This window comes from Xenopus laevis, chromosome 1L (assembly GCF_017654675.1).
Source record: "Xenopus laevis strain J_2021 chromosome 1L, Xenopus_laevis_v10.1, whole genome shotgun sequence".
Taxonomy (NCBI): Eukaryota; Metazoa; Chordata; class Amphibia; order Anura; family Pipidae; genus Xenopus; species Xenopus laevis.
The window spans coordinates 83,021,328-83,045,304 of NC_054371.1; the positions used below are offsets into that span (position 1 = coordinate 83,021,328).

Consider the following 23,977-nt stretch of genomic DNA (forward strand, 5'->3'; position numbering starts at 1 on the left):
TGGCCTGTGTATGGCCACCTTTATGTACACAGCCATACTGAAGACAGGGTCCTCCCGTATGTCTGTAGAAAGACTTGAGTCATTGTCATATCTTCCAACATTACACTTAAATTCAGTACGTTTTCAAAAAGGGGCTGTGAATGCTGGGTTAAAATGTATAGTCTAACAGCATGCATTTTCATTCTAAATATTTTATTGGTAATTTCAAAGATTCTTTTTTGGCAGCATAACAGAAATGTTGGACGTTGTATATGCGGTGGATAATATATGTTGTGATCAAAAAAAACAATGTTGAATATCTGTTTTAATGCATATACAGTTACTAAGTTATAGAATAACATGTATAATCATGGGTGGAGTTGATGGTACAGAAGCCACGCTGATGAAGTGGTGGGCCTCCTAATAGGAAAACAATTTTTCAGCTGTGGGCTGCTGACCTCTCTTTAGGACACTCAGCAAGACTAAAGTGTTAAAGTTCTTTGTGACCTCTTCCTATCCAGAAAACAATCACAGTGCATCCAGTCAAAAGAAAGTTCCCTTTGAATTCAATAAAACTGTAGGGTGCCGATTACTATTACACAATGCGCTGCTGGAATTTTCTGTCTATTTCCAGAACAAGAAACACACGTTTGTTACTAAAAAGGCCCACTCTGTGATCCCAACCCTCACCTTTGTTTAGAGCAGGAATCCATACTATAGTGCAGAACATGAATAAGAACTATGCAACAGTTCACAAGACAAAATATACTGTAACAAGATGGAATTGCAGTTGTTTTCACACAATATTTAGTAAGGAATTATACAATCTTATACCTTAGTCACGTAATATAAAATATACTTTTTGAATTATATTTCTTAATAATGTTTTTTTATCGGCATGTAAATATATATTTTTATTTTGTTTTACATTTTGGTGTGCATGTATAAAAAGTTGAAATAGTAGGGTTACAAATGTTTAACTGGATATAAAAACTGCCAGTCTACACATCTATCATGCTAGTTCAAAAAATCTTTTCACCTCTATGATTTAATAGTTATTTAGCCAAAGGCAATAACAGCAGTCTAGCTGCTGTTCTAAGTCCAGTACCTACTGTTTGAATTCTTCGGATTCCTTTAATATTTTGTTTTTCATATGGAGCTGATTTTAGTAATACATTTAACTGGTATATATATATTAAGAAGTCACTGTGTGAATTACACATCAACTTTACATTTACCATTTTCTAAAAAAAGAATATACACAGGGTGAAAATAAATAGTTGTCTACTACGCATACAACAACAAAAAAATTGTATCAATGTGATATTAAGGGTGAAAAATCAATATACAGATACAAATAGTACAGCACCATTGCTGGTGAGATGATCATTACTTAAAACTTTTTTTTTTTTAAAAAAAAACTAGAATTAAAGGTTATACAGCTGACCTTTCCTAATAGGGTGATCCAGCCTGAAACAAACAAACACATATAAAAAGACAGCTACAAATGATTGCAGTGAATCAGTTAAAGACATTACATTGCTTTAAAATTACTTTGTGTTAAAGGAAAATAAATTCTTTAAATGTGTCTGAATGCTGACATGCTATCAAAATATTAATGTCATTACCATGAAGCTGAAGGAGATCACTGTAAACAAAATGTATTTGTTCAACAAGGTTAATAATGACACACATAATAGTTCTTTATAAATATCAAACAATGCCTTAGTAAACAAAACAGAAAGTATCTATCATGCGAAATCCTATCAAAAGAAGGTCCACCTTTTGATTTTGTTTAATCTGTTAATGGCTTTGAGTTCAACTTTGCAGTCCAAGCTTAATGGATTCAAGATAATAAATATTGCATTATTTAAAGGAAAATGATACCCCCAAATTATAAAAAGACATTGCATAAAACAGCTCATATGATTCTTTAATATGCCACTTAATATGATATAAACTATCCGTTGCTTAAGTATTCATTTATAGTTTTCCTTTAAGAATAAAAAAGAATCTGGTAAAACACAAATCCCTCTACAAAAATAGCTACACTTATAGGTTTGATTATTCAAAATGCTTGAGACCTAGGCTTTTCTGGGGATTACATCATGGGGGTGGGGTAGGTGACTTCAGGGGTGGAGTTTGCAACTTCAGGGGCGGAGTTCAAAATCTCAGGGGCGAGATCCATGGCATCAGGGGTGGGGTTATCTTAAAGCTCCCTGTCTAGTTTTCCTAATTTGAAAAACTGGACAGGCAGTTTGACCTGGAGAGCCCTCTCAAAAACCAGGCTGTCCAGGTCAAAATCAACATGTAATTGTACAGTTGGTTTATGGATATTTGCCAAAGATATTATGATCTATGGCGCAAATGTTCCATGTCAGTCAACAGAAACCATAGCAATACAGACTGAGATCTATTGCACTGTTGTAAGGAGTGCATAGATCTTCCTCAAACTTCTGTTACTTATTTTAGTGGAAAAAGTTTAGTGGAAAAAGTCCCAAGAAACACTGGCGTATTTTCCTTTTTTCAGAGTGATAGCCTGCAAAAGTCCTTAAAAATGTGTATGGGTAACTGGGTTCCCCCATACATTTTCTAAGATGTGGAACATACTATACAGTGGGCTCATGTGTTGGGCATTATAACAACTCTATTTTCTTTATTAATGTAATGTATTTGCTGCAACATATACGTCCATTCAACTCTAAATTTCCAGGCGTATGCAAATTAGCCTGAGCAAAGACCTCTAACGAAGTTGCGCTAAGCATAATTGAATGCTAGCGCATCTTCGCTTTGAAAATTGTTCGGCGCCCTGGACGCAATTTTGCATTATAGTAAATTAGCATTGTGTGGGCGAATTTTCTTCTGGCGAAGTGTTGTGATGGCTGCGAAGCTGTCGCTGGCAAATTTTCACCGCTTAGTAAATTTACCCCTTAGATTCTTAGTTAGATCAAAACCATTGCTTGAACTTGGCCATACTTGGGATACTTGGGATATTTGCCTGCAAAACAATTTTGCTTTGGCTTTGTGTTTAGGGTAATTTACTGCTGAAGAATAAAAGATAACATTTAACCCAGGTTTAAGGTATTCTTGTAAACCACAACAGGTTCCCTTGCCACACTTGCCTGAAATTTACACCAGCTAATCTTTCTTTTAAATACAGAATCTCTAAGGACGAAAAAGCACACCAGCATAATTCTACTACCAACATGCTAACATATCTTTTGCAGCATGGGCAGTGTTAGTTTTGTGCCAAACATGTTGCTTTAACCTTTGTACAACAACATCTACAATACTTGGTCTCATCTGATCTTAAAATGTTCTCCCACATCACAGCTTGGTCACCCTAAATCATTTGTGCTTAATTTGGTTAGTTTTTTTCAGAAAGTATATAATAGCATACGTCATTTTTACCCCCAGCACCTTTAAAGTGATCATTGTTGGCCTCTCATAAGTCTTCTTGTTCTTATCTACACAGAGGGGCAGATTTATTAAGGTTCAAATGTTAAATTCGAATTCGAATGTTGGAATTGTTTTGTGTTAAAACTCACAAAATCAAATTTAAAAGCACAAACTCTAATGTGAATTTGAATGTGAGATTTATCACACTTCAACCATGGAAACAGTTCTAATTCGAAAATTCTCCACCTAATACCAGCCATATCCACTTATAAGTCAATGGCAGAAGTCTGTTGATCCATTTGAAGATGTCAATAGCCTTCCTGACATTCAAGTTTTTACCCTATCTAAGCAATAGTCTTCTGGTGTAATTGACCTTATAGAGTTGTGTTAAGGTGTTAGGGATAGTGATGGGAAAATTTGCTAAATGAGAAAAAATGCCAAAATCAAAGTCAATGGGTGTTTTTTTTGCAAAACTTCTTTCAACCAATTTTCTGTACAACTGTTTTTTATACATTAGAGTTTATGGGAAACACAGAGAAATATTTTGTTCATCCCTAGATTAGCATTAGGAACATTAGCATCACACTTTTGATTAAGTGCAACACGGATGTGGCTCTTGTGTAATCTGAGCAATAAATTATATTGTTTGATTATGTTGAGTCTTAACAGATACTTGTATACATGTTTTCAGAGAATAATGGAATAGAATAGTAAAACTATTTTAGGAAACAGATGTGTATCACTAGATAAAATGCACATAAATCTACTGTTCAGGTCTGTGGCGGCAGGTACTTATCAAAGGTTATTGTCACCTAAGCAACTAGTTATGTTTTCACTTGCATCTCCCTGAAAAAAAAACACCCAGCATACAGGAGATTTATTTCTTATTATTGTGCACACCAAGGAATGTTCTTCTATCCATAAAGGGTTTAGAGACAAATCTTTTTTTCCCTTGAAGTACACTTTTGCTCTGCATATCTCAATACAGATTTGCCAACAAAACACTGACATTGTGATAATTTGAAACCAACGAAAGAGGTGTACAAAGATATTGGTCAATGCCAATGCATTATTTGGTCAATTGCATACTGTAAATATAAACTGCGTTTACTATATACTTTATGCATAATATTTATTTATTAAATGTACCTTCTATTGAATCTGATCTGCATCCGATTAATGCATGTTCTTTTAGAATCTGTGCAGACTGGTCATTAGTCACAAAATGAACTGCAATAATATATCACATACATACCATACCCCAATGTCAGAATAAATATACAAATCATGTATAAATTTACATAGTAAGGATATGAATACCTGGGGCTATATTTGCTAGAGATTGTTGGAGTCTAATGGATTTATGTATTCTGATATTTTAGGGGGTTATTTACTATCTCTTAATTTCTTTTAGTCAAAAAACCACGACCAAACTCCAATGCCCGATTTGATCTTATTTATTAAATAAAAAAACTTGATTTAATCGGACCGGGAAATGTCCATGTTCTTAGTATAGGCTTTCACATATGACCATTGTGGATATTTCTCAACAGGTTGAGAAAGATCTAGTGGTTGATAGCCTATAAGCCAAATGTATGTATAAACATATGTAAACAGAATTAACATTTAACTTTATTAATAAAGTTTTAAATATCACTGCACATGATACATAGCAACAAGAAATACATTCAGGGATAGCTTAGGAAGATTCATTACTATTGTCCTTTACACAATAGTGGGGAAAAAAGACAAAGGCGTTGGTTTAATTTGGGGTTGACATTAATCTACTATAGAGTGACATTCCTTTAGGGGAGGCCCTAGCTAGTGGGCAGGGTATGTATCTAAGGGTGGAAGAAGCTGGTCCTCCATCTGAGTAGAGAAATGTATCTAGAGCTGTAGTGGTCCTTCTTAAGTATTGGTGTTAATAACAATCCCTATTTCTTCTTTGGTTCCCCTAAACAGAATAGAGATATGGTGCCTAGAGCCTGAGGTAGGAGGCCTCATTAAAGGAGAAGGAAAGTTCTAAGACACTTTATTGTCAACAGATTAGCCTCAATAGTGCAAGCTAGAACGCTATATTTATTCTGCAGAATGCTTAACCATACCTGAGTAAACAGCTCTAGACACTGTCTCTGTTTGTTTAGGATAGAAGCTGCCATATAAACTTGGTGTGACATCACTTCCTGCCTGAGTCTCTCCCTGCTCACTTACAGCTCTGAGCTCAGATTACAGCAGGGATGGGAGAAGGAAGGGGGAGAGGAGCAAACTGAGCATGCTCAAGCCCTGCCCTGGAGGTTTATGCTGAAAACAGGAAATCTGATACAGAAACCCATGTGTACACCACAATACAAGAAAAGAAATGCTGTGTTTCTTTTGACAGAGGACTCAGAGCAGCATTACTTTGAGGGTTTACTGGTGTATTTATATAGACCTTTCTGATAAAGCTTACTTAATTTTAGCCTTTCCCTCTCCTTTAAGGAGGAGTATTGATAAGCCAGGCTTTCAAATTTTTATCTGTGTAAGTCTGGGAGAATGTGCACAGATGAGGCATAGTTGGGGTTAGGCCTATTCCTGTAGTACTGTATCTCTAGAAGGAGCACAGTTTTGCTTCTATGAGTAAGCAGTGGGGATTATTAACCTGACAGGGCCCACAGTAGTGATAAATATGTGTAAGTAGACATATAGCAAATTAAATCTTTTCAAATGCCTTCAGTGTGGATCGCGTGAGTGGTAACTTGGCACCTACTCAATCTCGAAGGACGGTAACTGACCTATGTTACTAGGAAAGGATTTGGCTAAGTGGAAATTGGTGCACAGCAGTGAAGCGCCTGTGGTAATGATCTGGCTGGAAATTAGTGACACCCAGCAGTACCACTGGAAGATCTTGAGTAAAGCTTTGTACAGCATAGAAAACATAACGTTAAATCTAAAAGCATGCAACAAATATTGTCTTATGGTAAAAAAAATTAGTTTTTTTAATTAACCAAATTAACCAAATTTGTGTTCCTTTAAATGTCCAAATACTAAACAGATGAAGTGATATCAAAAAGCATATTGTATCTTGTAAGATAAATGATTTAATATCCCATAGTACTGTAAAAAAACAGGACACTGCAACACCTGCAACATTCTGGAAATCTACACATTATTCAGTATGTCAATCAGAATATATAATCTGCATCTGAGCTTCTGCCAAGACCTATATGTAACCCATCTCGTTTACAAATGAGTGAATACAATCAGCAACATGATTTTAAACTGCAGTATGGTTATTTTTCAAAATGCTATATGTCAGGCTCTTTTGTGTATATTAATTGCAATTCTTCAATATTACATTACTTACATATGCCATATTATTTTACTTAGCAATTGGGAAAAAAACATCTGCTGTGATACTATATTTATAAGCCCAAACTTATCATTGAGTAACAATGGGCATAAATGAATTTCTAGAAAAGACAATGTAGCAAAATGATTATTTTTAAGTACTGCAATAGCACACAATTGATTTCTCATTAATATTCTTTTGTTATGAGTGTCTCCAGTAGCTGTATTTGTCTTCCATGAAGTTTTCTTAAAGTTGAGTCAGTAACACTAAGAAAGTATGCATGCAAATACCCTTTTTGAATGGTTGATGCTTTGAGCATGTCCATCCATTCACGAAAACATTTTTATAACAACTGATCTGCAGCTTCATAAATTAAAAAAAGTCCTCTGGAATAATGAAGGGAGCCAACAACTTATTCTTTCCCATGTAGAAAAAAAATGTCCATATCTTTTCTCCCCTCATGCCATATTTAAGGATTAACATAGGTGTTAGTGCTCAATGATGATGCTGAACAGTGCTGAGTATTGACACCCATTGAAAATAAATGCTGTCTCGACTGATCAAAGCAAAAGCAAACACTTTGAAAGTGATATATGGATCTGCTTGTCCATCTGACTGTTAAAAAGCATGTGCTTCTACACTTACAACTGACAAGTACCTAGTAAATATCCTTTACACAGGCCCAGGCCAAGGGGTAGGCAGAGTAGGCACGTGCCTAGGGCGCAAAGTTGGGGGGCGCCAGGCACGTACTTCCTATGTCCCCTTACCCCAGTCTGGTCCCCTCTGTGCCCGACTGTGGTTTTTACTTCTTTTTGTGCTCATTACGCATGTTCGTGCCAATTCGTGCATGCGCAAGAGCGCAAAAAGAAGTAAAAACCATAGTCTCTCATACGCACGCGAGCGCCACCGTGCGCATGCGCACGTGTTCTAAGCTGGCACCGCATCCGCCGGCTTGCCTTGGGCACCTTTACAGGCACTTGAGGTGATGAAATCTCTGCACCCAGCAGCACTGATTTATTACTTGGAAAATTTGCACCTAGGCAGTAACATATAAACTTATTTAAAAATTTCAGCTGTCAATCATAGATTGTCTGCCCCTACTCTATGGCAGGAAAGTCACTTCCTTTCACTTTCCATTCAGTACTTTCTGTTACTGCACTCCTTACATTGCCCCTACCTCCTCACACTCTATAATTGTATAGGGTACCATGCATAGGCATTAGGTCCCCAATTCTGGCACATACACGAGATTTTGGGGGAATAAACAACTTGCTTTGTCACAAAATGGCACCTGCCTGCTTACTATGATTGTCGATTTCAAGACTGAAGGAAACAGAACTTAAACAATAAATATAGTTTGAGTAAACTTTATTTTGCTCAACTAACATGATAGAAAAGAATTTGGAATTATTTCTTAGGGTGACAGGTCCCCTTTAAAATCTTATTGCAATTACATTCTCTGCAAATGCTGTGCAATCCCCCCCCCCCAACCTCAGTCTGGATGCAGTAGAGTGAGTTGTGAGGTGGTTTAGGGTCTATTACTTTGGAATAGACAGAATAGAATTGCTCCTTTAAAGGGGAAGGAAACCTAGTTGGCACAAAAAGCCTCCCCCCCTCCCGTGTGTTGCCCACCCTCCTTCCTCCCCCCTGGCCTTCCCGTCCCCTGGGCAAATGCCCCTAACTTGTTACTTACCCTTCTGCGCAGGTCCAGTCCAGGGAGTTCACAGACGACATATTCTTCCACGCGATCTTCTTCCTGCTTTGAACGGCGTTTTGGCGCATGCGCAGTAGAAGCATTTCGCCGGTACGGATCTACTTTGCATGTGCCAAAAGTCACAAAGTACTTTTGGCGCATGCGCAGTAGATCGTACGGGCGGAAAGCTCCTACTGCGCATGCGCCGGTCAAAGCAGGAAGAAGATCGCGTGGAAGAAGATGTCGTCTGTGAACTCCCTGGACTGGACCTGCGCAGAATGGTAAGTAACAAGTTAGGGGCATTTGCCCAGCGGGACGGGTAGGCCAGGGGGGAGGAGGGAGGGTGGGCAACACACGGGAGGGGGGAGGGTTTTTGCACCAACTAGGTTTCCTTCCCCTTTAATGGCCTATGAGCAGTCTCTGCATAGAGAGAATGTTGTGGTACCTACAGTAACTTGAATAAACCTACAGTATATACACAATTCTGCTCAGGATTGTAGTTGTCCTTTAAGACTATAGGGCTTATTTACATATGCAAGGAAGTGAAACACAAAAGGGAGCTCAAACTGGTGCAATTGAGCTGTGCAATTTGCACAGTGTTTGGAGTGAAAGTATTCTGTGCACCCAATTCTTTTGATGTAACTATGCTATGGCAATTGATGCAAGGGGTGAGGGAAACCCTGAATCAATAGAAGGCAGAAAGAACTAGACGAAAGTGCAAAGAGTGCACAAATACCTTAAATGAAACTGTTTTTACATGACTGACTACAGTAAAAAGTGCAAGCACTTGCAGTTGTAATTATTACTATTTGCATATATTTGCATGCATTTTCAGGGATTGTATTTAGATGTCTGCTCTAAAGGTTTACAGATTCATTAATGCAGAAACATTTTTTATGTAGAACACTGCGCTCTTTGGTACTGAACACCAGACAAAAGAAAATTGTAACTGCTAAACTTTTTCTTTCACATGGTTACAAAGTCCTGCTCAGTTCCCTGTTCCTGCCTATACAATTTACTGTATTAGTTGTGTAATGAGAAAAAGAAATGTATAGTTTTGTTAAGGAAAAAACTAAATATAAAAGGCAATTATTTCTCTACAAACACTGAAGTAAATTATCATACAAATAACCCGCCGAGTTATTATACCGAAGCAAAAATCTAAAATTTGTTTTGATGCAATGCTCCTTGTATGGAGAATAAACTACAATAAAAGCACCACAGTACATTGAAAGAGTATAAAAAAAAATCTTTCCTTTTAAAAGTTTTTGGAAGTCGAATGCAATGGAAAATACATTTTCATTATGTTTTTGCTCAGAGATTTAATTTGTCAGTAAGAATCTGCCGGAACTAAGCCTAGCATAAGAAACTGAAAAGTCAAAAATATATATCCATGAAAACAGATGTAATGCTCTGGGCTTTTCACTATGCTTTTTCTAAACTACAAATTTAATTTCATTGGAACTGGGCCTCTGCAAATGACATGGGGCGGGTTATTGGAAAGAAAAAAAAGGATCTTATGGAACGAATCGAAGGGAATTAGGGGCAGTATTACTAGGGTTCGAACGGTAAATTCATATTCAAATTTTCGAGTTGGGTTTTTGGTCAAAACTCACAATTTGAAATTCGAATCTGAGATTTATCATCCCCTTATCCTGGAAGTAACTCAAATTCGATAGATCGCCACTCAATTCAAATTGCATTTGAGTTCAATTCGAGTTTTTGGGTTGGTAACATTCGTTCGAATTTTAGACATGTTTTTTCTTAAATAAGATACCATTCGAGTTTTGTGTTCATTCGAGGTCATTCAAGTTCAATCAAGGCAAAGTAGCTCTAACATTCGACATTTGATAAATCCTTAAACTCACCTCTTCATGTTAAGGTGCTGTCCTGAGTCTACATCATAGAGTATGTAAGAAATCAGTACTGTGAGGGCTACTCATCCTGGTGGTCTAGTGGCCGGCGGGGACGCCTGTCACACTCTCAACGGGGACGCTCGCCACGCAGATCTTCTCCTTCCAATGCGCCGGTTTCCTAGTGCGTGCGCGGCGTGCCTCTGCTAGTTTTATAGGTGCAGTCGCGCTAGCGTAATTACACCAGCGTGCAATGACGCGAAAATTCAATCACTATAAAAGGGAATTCTTTGCCCATTATAGGTTTTCTCCTAGTGAGTTCCTGGTGCTTATGTGCTATTAAGCTTCTGTTTCCTGATATCTAATTACCTGTTGTGACCCCTGCCTGTTTTAAGACTATCCTGACTTCTGGAATCCTGACCCTGCCTGGTAACCGACTCTTCTGTATCTGTATCCCCTCTGATTGATCTCCTGGTTACTCCCATGCCTATCTGACTCCGCTTGTACTCTGCCTGCCTCGACCCAGCCTGATTGACTACGCCTTTTTGTCTACGGCTTGTACTGCGACCTTCTGCCCAAAGACTTTGCTTTACCGTCGTGCCCCTTTGCTCATCCAGAACCCTTAGCTTGGCACCTCTCCTAATAAGACCTGGCGGCATCCGATTAGCCAAGGGCTCCTCCCAGGGTGAAAGGTGGCTGTTAAAGGTGGAAGCAAGAGCCGAGAACAGGGTGCTTAGAATAGGTTCTGAATTTAGGGTGCCAACCGTGACAAGTACGTTTTATGTTTAGCATGAAATGTGTAAGGCAAGCTTATGCTGTATTTTCTACAACAAATCTTCTGGACCAGTTTGGTCTGTGGTAATCTCTTGGAGAACCTGCTATAGTTAAAATATGGGGCAATACAAAAGCTATGGTACTGCTCTATATGCAATGTTATAATCCCAGAGTAGAAAATGTAGGGGCATAAAAAGAGTTGTAATTCTTTATAGGAATTTAAAACAATGTAACTATTCATTCTACTATTATTCATTACTACTAATAAGTAATTTAGTAACGAGTCCAGAAGGATAAGGATAACAATGTTCTGTTTCTGTTACCCTTTGCAAAGCACATTTCTACTATAGGAAGCACCACCTCATTTGTATGCAATACACACTGATGAGACCCATATTTTCAAACCAGAGTCAGTCAGCAGCAATTATTCACAACTTTATTGCAATAACTTTACCCAAGGAAAATGGAGATCAAACAGTTCAGGGTGCAAGGAAGCTAGGAGGGCTCTCCAATGCAAATATTTTTATACATGCATTTATCAATATGTGCTTCCACTTTAAATGTATCATTAATCTAAATTTCTAACTTTGCATCTTAATAATCCATTTAAATATTGAATTTTACCCTCTGAAAGGTACATTACATGTTAAGCCATTGGATCCATATTTCCATAAGTGACTTTTCCTTTTTAGGTTTCCTTTAACCTACAATAATTCTTCGAAGCTGTTTTTTCAGTATAGTTGAGGCATTTTGATATTTTTAACAAGATGCACATTTTTACCTTTAAGTCATAGCAAGCTTTCTTGACATGCTTTCTTCTATGAAACCGAGGCTGCAGGCTGAATGTTAACAAAATGAGCCTTTCATACTCCCTGCTGTATGGATTAACAGAGGTAGATAAACAAGTATCTCTACAGCTGGAGGAATTTACACAAAATCTGGTGAAAAGCCAATCTAGAAGGTTTCTCGGTTCTAATTAAAAGATAACAATTGTCATGTAATGCCCTATAAGGCCCTGTTATTTTTTTTTATCCAGTGGGTTAAAAAAAAGTCTCTTACAGGGTAATTTATAATGCAGTGCAATGTGCAAAAATACAATTTTCAGATAAAGACACAATGGAGTGCCCCCCCCCAGAATATCAGAATAATTGCAGCCAAGCACCACCTCAACAGAAATTAAATTGTGCTTACACGTTTTTGTGTATTGGGTGAGAGTTGGGGCTAACATTTTTAGACTGTGGATTGCATTACTTCTGAAAAAACAAGCTTGCAATCAGCAAGTGAAAACATTTATCCATATACATCTCCCAATGTTACTGCATGAGCCTCCAAGATTGGAGAAAATCCAGATAAAAAGAATAGTTGCTTTTAAGAATACCTCACACATTTCTAAATATCTTCTGCTAGCTAGGTCAACTTACTGAAATTGTAGAAACACACAGACACACACACTGTATTCTGCTACACTAAATAATGTAAAGATAAGATACTAAGCATTCCATTGTGCTGTGATAAGCAGGAACACTGTTTCAAAGTTGCTATAACAATACAAACATTGTGATTACAACACTTATACTCACAATGCAGTTCATACAGATGAGCATAATGGGAAAAAAAAGCTTCTGGCTGCATTTGGCATACAAATTAGAAATTGTTCTGTGGTTAGATGAGCTTGCAATATATTGGTTATGTCCTGTCCCAGAGAATGTCTGTTTAAATATCAGCTGCACTACAACGCCACATGACTGGACATCTGTACATGTCCTAAGACTTCAGAACGGTACATTTTTACAGTACATATTTTTTTTACGTATGCTATTTACATTGGACCTTCTTCAGGAATACTAATGACTTATTAAGTTCTTATATTCTCATGTTCCTAAAATATTAAATAGTCAATGGCCATGTTTCTGAGACATTCTAAAAAGCCTTTTATCATGTGTTATAAGATGTAGATCTGCTATTACAGGGCCTAGCTAGTGCCCATCAAAAGGTACTTCATATAAAAACAAGCCATTCATTAAACTTGTATTGTGCAGAGCTGCACTAAAACCTGTATAACCCGACACCAGCTTTACTTAAAATGGCAAAACATTAAAAGATTGAGGCCTGTTTTAAAGACTCAGAAGGGCTGTCAGGGTGAAAACTGCTTTTATGGGTTTCCAAATTAGGAAATCCAGACAGGTCTGTGAAGTGAATGATGTAGCGATCACAGATTGACAGTCATAGCCCTGCCCCTGATGTCACTGGCCCACTCAAATGTCACCAGTCCAGCCCCTAACTTTACCTGCCCTGCCCCCATACGACACACTCCACCCGGACTTCATCACTCAATTATTCCCCACTGATATGTTGTAATGCCAATCTGAACTCTTACAGCAACTCAAGGAATGTGCTGACCAATTAGAACAAACATGGGGATGGTTCTGTCTAACAAATATGGCATTCTGTGTGGCACAGCAAAACCAGAAATGTTTGCTCTGCCTTCACTATACACAACAGTAATGTGGTTTTCCCTAGCCTGCCAGTGTTCTAGTTTTAACTGTTTTTGGGGGGGGGGGGGGTTTGGCCTACTAATTATAGTTGCATTAGAGCACAGGTCAGTAAATAGGAGTGCCACCCCCTTTTTAGATTTTTTTAATAAATCATACAAGCAAACCACCTGAATCTACATCAATAACAGCTTTCTTACATCAAGTATTCCAACAGTTGAATTTTAATTAGAAAAGGAAAACACTGTCCCTGACTGCCATATTGTGCCATTTGTTCAAGATGTTTAGCAGATGGAGTGAGCTATTACTATGTCAGTACTAGACTATCAAACTCAGCAGATCTCTTTGTTTTGTTTTGGGTTTTTTTTTTCATCTCTTCTGTTGTTTAGGAACATCAATTTAAAATAGCTGTCTTCAATGAAAATTTTTATGTTAATCAATCTGTGCAAAAATTTTCAGAAATGTTTTTGAGGTTATTTTTTTTTGCAAATATAACATTTCTACAGAGGTTAATTAATCAACCTTGCCCTTTCTTAAACAACATTCAACATTCAAAGATACCATTACAGCTGAAGAATTTGATTTGAATTAAATAATATATTGTCACTTCAAATATTAAAACAAATGACTGTACATGGTATGGTAACACCACAAAATAGAATGTGGTTCATGTTTTTTAATGTTCACTAAATACAAAACATTAATATAATTTTATGGTCCGAGGAGGCAGTATTTCTACTGCCATCTTATAGTCACAATTGCTCCATAGTAGTCAGAGGCCAAATAATATGCTGAATTAATATATTTGACTCATATATAATATTTGTATGTGATTCTTACTGTGTCTTACTTGTCTTGTATTCTTTCCCACTAGCTCTGGTGCATGCCTTTATTGCATTTCTGTCTTAATGATAGCATATAGTAAAATAGGAATAGAACTATAGTATATTATTGTGTTATTTTGGTTTACCACTAGTAAAAGCGGTTTACAATATTATGAACCATGATAAATACAATTAAATAGCAGGAAGGGGCAAATAGAAATAGGCAGTTATAGTTTGTTCATTACATATGTCCTGTGAAAGGTTATAAGAGGTATCTACAGTAGTAATCAGCAAGGCAACCTGTAGCCTTCATTTAATGCCTGAAAATATGCCTGACTAAAAGTGCAGTTAATTTTCAGTCAAACTTTTATGAGTTTCATAAGTAAAAGTCATAGTCAAAATGAGTAAGATGACATTATCTAAAAAAATGATCAATGATCAGAATACTGAACGGTGAGAATGCCTAGAAGCTTATTTGAAATTATATTGGTTGAAAAATACCATTACTGTGGGTACAACATTAGACAAAGGAAATCTTATAACTGACCTGATTTCACAGATGTGTTCAGCTTCTGTTCTTTGAAAATTTTGGGGAAGCTTTGGAGAGTAAGTACACATAAAAAGAGTGCTCTGGTTCTAGGATATGTACATTTCATTAAACAGCAAGCTAAACATACTCATAAAGTGGATGTAGAGAGGATGGGGTTGAAGAGAAGGCATCTTTTTAGGATATCACAGGTGACCTTCTGGCACAATGCATGCAATTTTTATAGCATGTAGAATATCCCTTGTGTGCCCAACAAACACTACTGGTCAAAAATGAAGTTGGCATTTCAATAGCAACACATAAATGTTAATGGAGAAATAGGAAGAAGTGATTGTCATGTGGCTGTCCAAGTTATTCATTATAATTTGGGAGTCTTTTCTAGGAACCTAAATACTGAGAAAAATGTCACAATATGCCCTGAACCAGTGACAAATATATTTTCATTCCAATAATAAAATACAAAGTTAAAATGATTATCCACTTGGAACATGAAACAAATGCGTTCAAATGTTGTTTAGTGATGGGCAAATTTGGGGCATTTTGCTTCGCCGAAAAATTTGCCAATTTCCGGTGATATTCGTAAAATGGTGAAAAATTTGCAAAAAGGCACTGGTGTCTGTTTTTGACGTCGGCATCCGTTTTTTTTTATGCCAGCGTCGGTTTTTGGTGAAATTGCGCCAGCATCCAAAAAAACTGACGGCAGAGTCCATTTTTTTTTTAACACCGGCGAATTTTCGCTGGCAATTTTCTTAGCGGTTTTGCGAATTTATTCGGCTGCGGCGAATCACGGGAAATCACTGTGGATCAAAACCAAACTAACTGAACAGTTATGCCCAAGTGACCCAAGTGAGTTAGAGAGATGTTAAAGAGGAAGTTGGATTATAGCTTCTACCTGTATGTTAGACATCCATTCAGTCCAGCCTTTATAGATTATATTTTTGGCTAACTAGCTATATTAGAAACATTTTATATTTTGCACAGCCTATCTATTTGCCCAGTTTTTATTTTTACACTGGCCTGTTCCTTGAAGAGCAGAGCTCTCCAATTAATGAATGCAATAAGTAAATGCCTCTGGCTGTTCCCCCAAATGAGAAGTAAGCATTATAGTACAGTACCAGCTTTAGGGGACTAAAATCATTCTATGAGTTCTGTAAGATAGATTTGGTGCCAGTTTTGTAGGAATGATTAGCAGCGTAATACACCAACCTGCTGATTTAATTAGTCAATCCCAGAACCCAATCTGTGCAAAATTGAGGATTAACAATGCCATTGTCTGGTATTGGTATTTATGTATGTTGTATTTTATGTAAACAGCTGATTTATCTGACAAGTAGCAACCGTGTGCCAAAAGTGCAATCTGTAAAAAGATGACAGAAAAGCCAAACAAAAAAAAAAAAGCACAAGGCAGCTTTTCACCTTTAATAAAAGTAAAAAACAGAGTTTTTGCTTGAAGCCAAACCTGCCGAATATTTACAAGTGCAGAAAAGTAATTACTTTCTGGCTGGTATGTTTCTGACAGAAATATATAAGGTATAAACTGATAAACAGATATTTAGACAATGTCTAAACTCTGGCAGACTTGTTTATACAAAATACACTGTCTAAAGATTTGCTGTTACAGAAGATGATTAGGTTACTGCAAGGAGACAGCACTACAGCTGCATTCTTATTTTATTTTGGCACAGATTGAAGCTTGAGAATAAAATAAATTCCATGTTCCTGTTATCTTTTTCAACTACTGTATATCCTGTTCATGACTATGATAAATGATGAACCCTTTAATACTCTACTTTTAGCAGCCCCATTTCCACTTCTAACGGTAGAACAACCAGCAGCGCTACTGACAATGCATTTGTACTAAAGCAGTCTGCTCTGCTCTCATAAACCATTGCTATGTTAACAGGCTGTCAAAAAGCAGAAAAAATAGTGAGCATTGATATACTGGGGAACAGCTTGTGGGGTGTTTTTTTCAAAAAATGTATCAGCTATGTGCACACCATAAATCTAGGGTTAACATAACGTGACCAATAGTTTTACAAATTTACAAGCTGTTTCATAATAGGAACTTGAAAAAGGTGTTTTTCATTGTATCATTGAAGTGTTTTGCACATAAGTGTTAGATTATGGTTCAAAAATATTCTCAATTTATAATATTCCTCCAGTAGCAGGGCATGAGAGTATATACCTGTATATGTGCAGACATGACAATTCCATCTCCTCATAATTGTAGTTATTTACAGGTAGGGGACCTATTAACCAGCATGCTTGTAACCTGGAGTTTTCAGGATAATGGACCTTTCATTAATTTTGATCTATATACCTTAAATCTATAAAAAAAAAATCATATAAGCATTAAATAACACCAATAGGATTATTTTGCCTCCAATAAGGATTCATTATATCTTAGTTTGGATCAAGTACGAGGTACTGTTTTATTATCACTGAGAAATTTTATTTTTATTTTTAAAAGTTTGAATTATTTGGATAAAATGGAGTCTATGGGGCAAATTCACTAAGATCCGAAGTTGCGCTGGCGACAGCTTTGCCACACTCCACCGCACTTCGCGCTTCGCACTAAAGCGCGAAGTGGCTATCGCTAGCACAAATTTGCCAGCATGACGTCATTTTGTTACATTTCATTACTCCGAAGTCATTTCGGTTGCTGGTGTAAATTAGCTGGTGAAGTGGACCTACTTTAGCGCTACTTCGCACCCTTACGCCAGGCGAAGTTGTGCTATAGCAAATGGGACGTAACTACGCTAATTCACGAACTTGCGCATTTTACTGAATGTTACCTCTTGCGTCAGACTTGCTTTCGCCACCTGAGACCAGGCGAAGTGCAATAGAGTAGATAGGGCTTGCTTCAAAAATAGTTGAAATTTTTGTAAGTCCCATAAAACGCTGGCGTCTTTTCCTTTTTTAAGGGTGATAGGCTGAAAAAGATCGTAAATTTTTTTGGGGGTACCCTCTTTCCCCCATACATTTCCTAACATATGGCACCTAAACTATACATTGGGCACATGTATAGGGCAAAATAACAACTCTATTTTATTTTATGAAGCTTTCCCAGGCTTGTGTAGTGTAATGTATTTGCTGCTACATATACGTCCATTGTACTTTAACTTGGCGCCGTATGCAAATTAGGCATCAATAGCGTAACTTCGATTTGCTTGAAGAATTAACGCTAGCGCAACTTTGCTACCTTTCGCCTCCCTGAGCGCAACTTCGGATGTTAGTAAATTAAGCGGCGCCCTGGCGAAGTGTGGCGAAGCCTGCGCTAGCGCAACTCCGCAGGTTAGTGAATTTGCCCCTATAGGAGATGGACCTCCCATAATTTGAAGCTTTTTGGATAATGGGTTTCCAGATAATGAGTCTCACATCTGTTTATGTTGAAGTGACCATAATAAGAATGCGTCTGCCAGATCAAGTATTTTGGTAATGCCACAATGATTAGTTATAAACACAAATATGTAGGAATGCAGAGTGTGTTCAGTATTATATGGCCACTAATGTTACTCTTAATTATGGGTCTGCCTAAAAACCTCAAACCCCTTAAAAATATACACACTGCAGGTTGCCTTCATGTGTGGATATGTGTACCAGTCTAGAAGCCAGTTAGAATCAGATTTCCTGTCCCAAATACTTAAAAGTATTTTGTCTGGTTCATTTTGCTGGTATATAATTATAACTGCAGAAGGCTATAATTGTATTGGTATTGCTTTTTCTACTTTTTAAAGGGTTGTTCAACTGTGAGTTGATTTTAATATGATACTGTAGAGAGTGATATTTTGAGACAATTCACAATTGGTTTTAATTTTTGATTATTTAGCAGCTCTCCACTTTGCAATTTCAGCAATCTGAAAGAGTCAGAAGCAGAAGGTAAATCATTCAAAAACTATACAAAATCAATAATGAAGACCAATTAAAAAGTTGCTTACAATTGGCCATAAGTTACATGATGGTGAAAAACCCCTTTAAGCTAATTTCTATCATTCATTTTTCTATTCATCTTTCAGTCTTTTCTTTAAATCAATGCCTGGCTCCTGGGGTAATCAGGGTCCTAGTAACGAACGAGCTGCTAAATTTGCAAATGACCCTTTAGGTGTTATTTTCCATTTAGAACAACACTCACTTTGTGCTTTCTTTTTAATATAGAATTTTCAAGGGTTTTAAAAAAAAATATATTTATTAAGGTTCGATTTGTGTTTTCCACGAAAATGCGAGTTTTCTAAGTGTTTTTTTTTTTTTAACTCAAATTTTTCTAGATTTATTATACCCCGACCCTGGAAATAGCTTAAATCTGAAAAAACACCATCTAAAACCTGTCGAGATCATGTAAGAGTCATTATTGCAAAAACTTGATCAATTCAAGCGTTTCAAGTTTTTTTTTTCTGGAACTCGTCAATTTGAGTTTTTGAACTCACAGAATCAAGTTTTTTTTCCATTCAAGGTTTTTCTTAAATAAGAAACCATTCGAGTTGTGAGTTCATTCAAGTTCATTCAAGGTATATAAACTCCAATATTAGACCTTTGATAAATAAGCCCCCAAATCTCTGTTGGAAGGGAACAAATTTCTGCAATTCAAATCATGTCTTTTTTCTGCTATCACATTTTCTAAAAATATACACATCACAAACACAATCCTGCCAAAAGTGATATTATTATAAATTCCTTGTAGTCAGCTAATACACATGATTTAACATTTAGGTTTTATTTATATTATCACAGTGCCTGTTCTAAATGACTGCTACCTTACTGTAGTTTGGGGAATATTGAGCATTATTCACATGCTTAATTATTAGTACTTTTACCCATTTTTCACACTAGAAACAAAATTAAGAAACATTGGAGAAAAATAAACAGCTTTTTTATCAAGCTGTATATTGATGTTTTTGTGATTTTTATTATCTATTGCCACCAGAATAAAAAGTCTCATTTCGCAATGTAATACTCTTCCTTAAACTGTTATTACATTGCAAATTTTAAATGTGCATTGAAAATTATAATTGTAACTTTTAATTTAAGTGCTTGAAGGTGTCGTAATCTTTTGGAGCAAACATAACTTTTTCAGTAAGAAGTTTTATTACATTCACTGCTCACTGGTGCAAACTATAAGATTCGCAAACGGCCTTCCACTGTCGGAAGTGGTTGCTAAACAGTTTCCGGGTTTACAAAAACTATATTAAATACGCAAATTTGTTCGCACAGAGGCATAACTTTTCACATTGCAAATGTTTTTTCCGTTACTGACTTTGATTACATTCCCCCGAATGCTTTAACCCGAAATATTTATCAATGTGTGCATTTTATTTTAAGCCTTCTGAACAATGATATTTTCACTATTTCCCATCAGTTCAGATCCTGTATAACCCATGCAAACCAATAAGACAAATTTGGAGAAGAATTTTTGGCTAAAAATTGGTCAAAAATGCTATAATAAAGAGGTGCAGTTTTTACTGAACTTTTTACAGCAGAATTTCCTACTCCATTCCACATAAGGCAAAATCCATTACACAGCTTTATAAAAAATATAAATAAATTACACATACGCTGGATTTTACAAAGTGAAGCCTGGAATTCATAAAGCATTATGTGGCTATGTGTAGTATTTAAGAGCTTTATGAATAGGCCCTAATATTTAAACAAAATATAATGCTGTACCTTTTATCAGACTGTGCTAAAAAATAAAGGTGTAAATAACAAGAATTTCAAAAATATATTAGTGTTTGTTGTTCTGCAGAGGTAATCTGCCATAATGTATTGTAAACCTGAATTTTGTGCATTAGTTTGAAGCTTACTTTATTGGCTTTGACATAAAACAAGCTGAAATGATATTTAGCTTTCTCTTTATATATTGCTAAGATTCTAGACTGCAAACTATTCTCCAAGAATGTACATTACTTTATAACATATCTATTTTTCCCTAAGGAAAGGGGAACTTGCTGAATTAGCATTGTATTGTTGTAGAAAGAGAGTATAATTTTCCAATAAAATTCATAAAACTTATGAATTTATGCTAATGCATTAGCCTCGATAATCAATTTTCATGTTAGTCTTCTAGATACAAAGTAAACTGCCATTCCAGAGCATAATTTCACAACTGCTATAGCAGTATAAAGTATTTATTCTGAAACATCTAGATAGATTTACATTAACACAGGTGCTTACACAGTTTTTCAGATACAGTAGATACGTAATTACATAGACACAAACATTCAGTCTACTTACAATGAAAGCTCTGAATCTCATAAGTAATGAAGTTATTACCTCTTGCAGGATCCTCTTCATTTTGAGCAGCAAAGTCTTAACAGATGTACAGTCCTGCATCATCAGTCTAAAAGGCAGTGCATCCAAGCCAGTAATCTCTTCGGGTGGAAAGGGCCATTCTACTGATGGACTGGTGGGTACTTGGCAGACACGAGGGCACTTAGCATCTTCTTCATTGTCCTTTGATAAATGTAATACAAGGTTTCTAAAGGGTAAAGGGAAAAAAGAAAAGGAGTGTATAGTAATGAATCGATGTATAATTCAGAATACAAAAATGAATTTGATATCTTCAATAAATCATGGCTTTCTTAATTAGCTGGATGAAATGCCGTCTTACAATTTTGCAGGAGTTCCTATATATATTATATATATTATATATATTATAGTTTAATCACAATCAAAAAGCAGAGGTAATACTTCAATTATGGACTCACATTGTAGGATGTATACTGTACTCTAGTATCCAAAACACCCTCTATCGATAAATCCAAGCCTATTCACATTCCCAACAGAGCACATCACTTATTTTCACACAGGCACCATTATTCAGTGCATGTTCAGTATACAGTGTGTGTGTGTATATATATATATATATATATATATATATAATATATATATATATATATATATATATATATATATATCACGTTTCCCAGTTAGCATAACATAACATTTCTTTTTTTGTCAGAGAAATGGGGTAAAGTTTATTATGACCATACATGCTATTCTTTCAAGTACATTAACAGATGGGCAGGCAATTTTATCATTAGTGATGGGTGAATTTATTCACCGGGCATGGATTTGAAGTGAATTTCCCCACTTTGTCTCCCGCAAATGTTTTCACAAAACTGCTGCAAAAATTCACCATCCAAAAATTTCCTGCAACAAATTTTTTGCCATTTCACGAATTTTTCTGGCAAAGTGAAACGGGACAGATTCGCCTATCACTATTTATCAGAAATTTAAATTTAAAATTTTTTAAAAAATGTTTGATTCAAAAAAAAGTTTAAGACCAAATTGCTTAAAAACACACAAAAAATACTTAAACACAGCATAATCGCATTTCACCCTTCATCAGTCAAAAACTCAACTTGAATTTAGCTAATTTAACTCCTATTGACTTCTACATGAACTCACCAGCTTTTAGATGCCAATTTTTTTTTACATTTGAGTTTTGTGTTTAAAAAATGTAAAAACTAGGAGATTTGGATATTCAAACTGCACATAAACTAGTCGCATTAAAAGCAACAAGTTGTGTGGGCAGACAATTACACAATAAGTCTATCTAAACCAGTTAATAATTTAAATTGTAAATATACATTATTAATTATTAATAATAATTATTAATAATATGAGTAAATTAATGAAATTTCCAAAACCCCTACTCACAATGCTTGCTCAAATTCGAACTCACAGTTAACATTAATGTATGTACTTAATTTACCACTAAGGCAACTGTTTTTTTGTTTACTTAGCTCTCAATATTGTTATATAACTTTTTCTGCTGGGAATACACTGCCAACTGACCTGAGCATGCTTCTAGTCCTGGACCACAGAATGTGGGCAACACAAACCTAAATTCAATTGTGACTGAAGGGCAGAGAATTGGAAATTAAAATGTTTACAACAAAGGACCCTTTGGGCTGTTACGCCCACAGACAAATATGACATCCTTTTGAGTCAGTGGATAACAAGCTACTTCAGAATTCATATTGGTCCATTCATTTTTTAATACAATAGACATGTTTTCAAATGGTGTGATGTGATTTGTTACATGTACACCTTCTTCACACAAATTTCAGTGAACAGCCTCTTTAAAATCTTTAGATACTTGCCACTCTGGCTGTTAAAAGGTTAACAGTAAGGCTGCAGCATCCCCTTAATCACTTAGAAAGCCCTCTCCTCCTCTAACCCACTCTGCCCCCTCCCTGAGGAGTTTACTTTGCCTGTTGGCTCATGAGCATCCTCAGTTCTTCTCAACTCAGATTACTAAACACACCCTCCAGTCTAACAGCCAATGAAGAGATAGCATTCTTGGTTCCCTTAGAAACCCTAGCTGTCTGATCCCATTTCTTTATCCTAACCACCTCTCCTGAGCTCAACTTAACCATTACAGTGCTCACCCCCAGCAGAAAATGTTATCAAAGTATGCTGTGCCTGTGTAAACCTGCATTGCATGTCCTGTTTGCAGATGTCAATGTTACTGATGATGTGTCAGAGGGAAAATGGCCGCCAGGTGCAAGCTGCTATTTGTTTTAGGGAAATGTGATAGCGCTGGCAAATGGAGGGGGTATATGCAGTACAAATTATATTGCTTGGGTGGGGAAGATATGCCCAACTTATATACATGGTAGAAAAATGTAGGTTTTACATGTCCTTTAAAGTTATTTGTGACATTGGATTTGAATTGACAAGGTACATTTAGAAAAATAGGCAATAGTGGCAGAGAGCACACAAACACAAAAAATGTCTTGGGGATTTAACTAAAGTTTTCATCTTTCATTATTACATTTCCTCAAAGACATATTCTTGCCATTTCCAATGTCACCAGTTTTGTCCGTAATCCTATTATCAAAATGGCAAACTGAGTCTCTTATTATAAGATTGCAAAGGAAGGAATAGGATTTCATATTGCTGCATTTAATGTTTATGTCAGACATACATTTGGGATTTTTTAACTAGAAAATGATTGTACTAGAATAAATAAATAGATAGATCCTAAATAGATCCTCACGTCTTCTGACATTTAAGAGAAAGCCACCGGGCACCAACCTAGATGTAAACTTCATCAATAAAATAGTTAAGGATACAATGGGGGTTA

At 36.2% G+C, this 23,977-nt stretch overlaps 1 protein-coding gene across 4 annotated transcripts in view; it reads right to left on the minus strand.

The window, feature by feature from the left end:
* The window catches only part of ccser1.L (coiled-coil serine rich protein 1 L homeolog), a 460,655-nt gene that overhangs the window by 117,112 nt on the left and 319,566 nt on the right, over positions 1-23,977 (minus strand). For all 4 annotated transcript variants that reach the window (XR_001934832.2, XM_041590814.1, XM_041590811.1 and 1 more), the window contains exon 6: positions 21,157-21,361. Coding sequence is in view for 3 of the 4 variants with exons in the window: in XM_041590814.1 (XP_041446748.1) it covers positions 21,157-21,361 (205 nt within the window). In the remaining variant the exon portion in view is untranslated. The remainder of the gene's footprint in view (positions 1-21,156; positions 21,362-23,977) is intronic.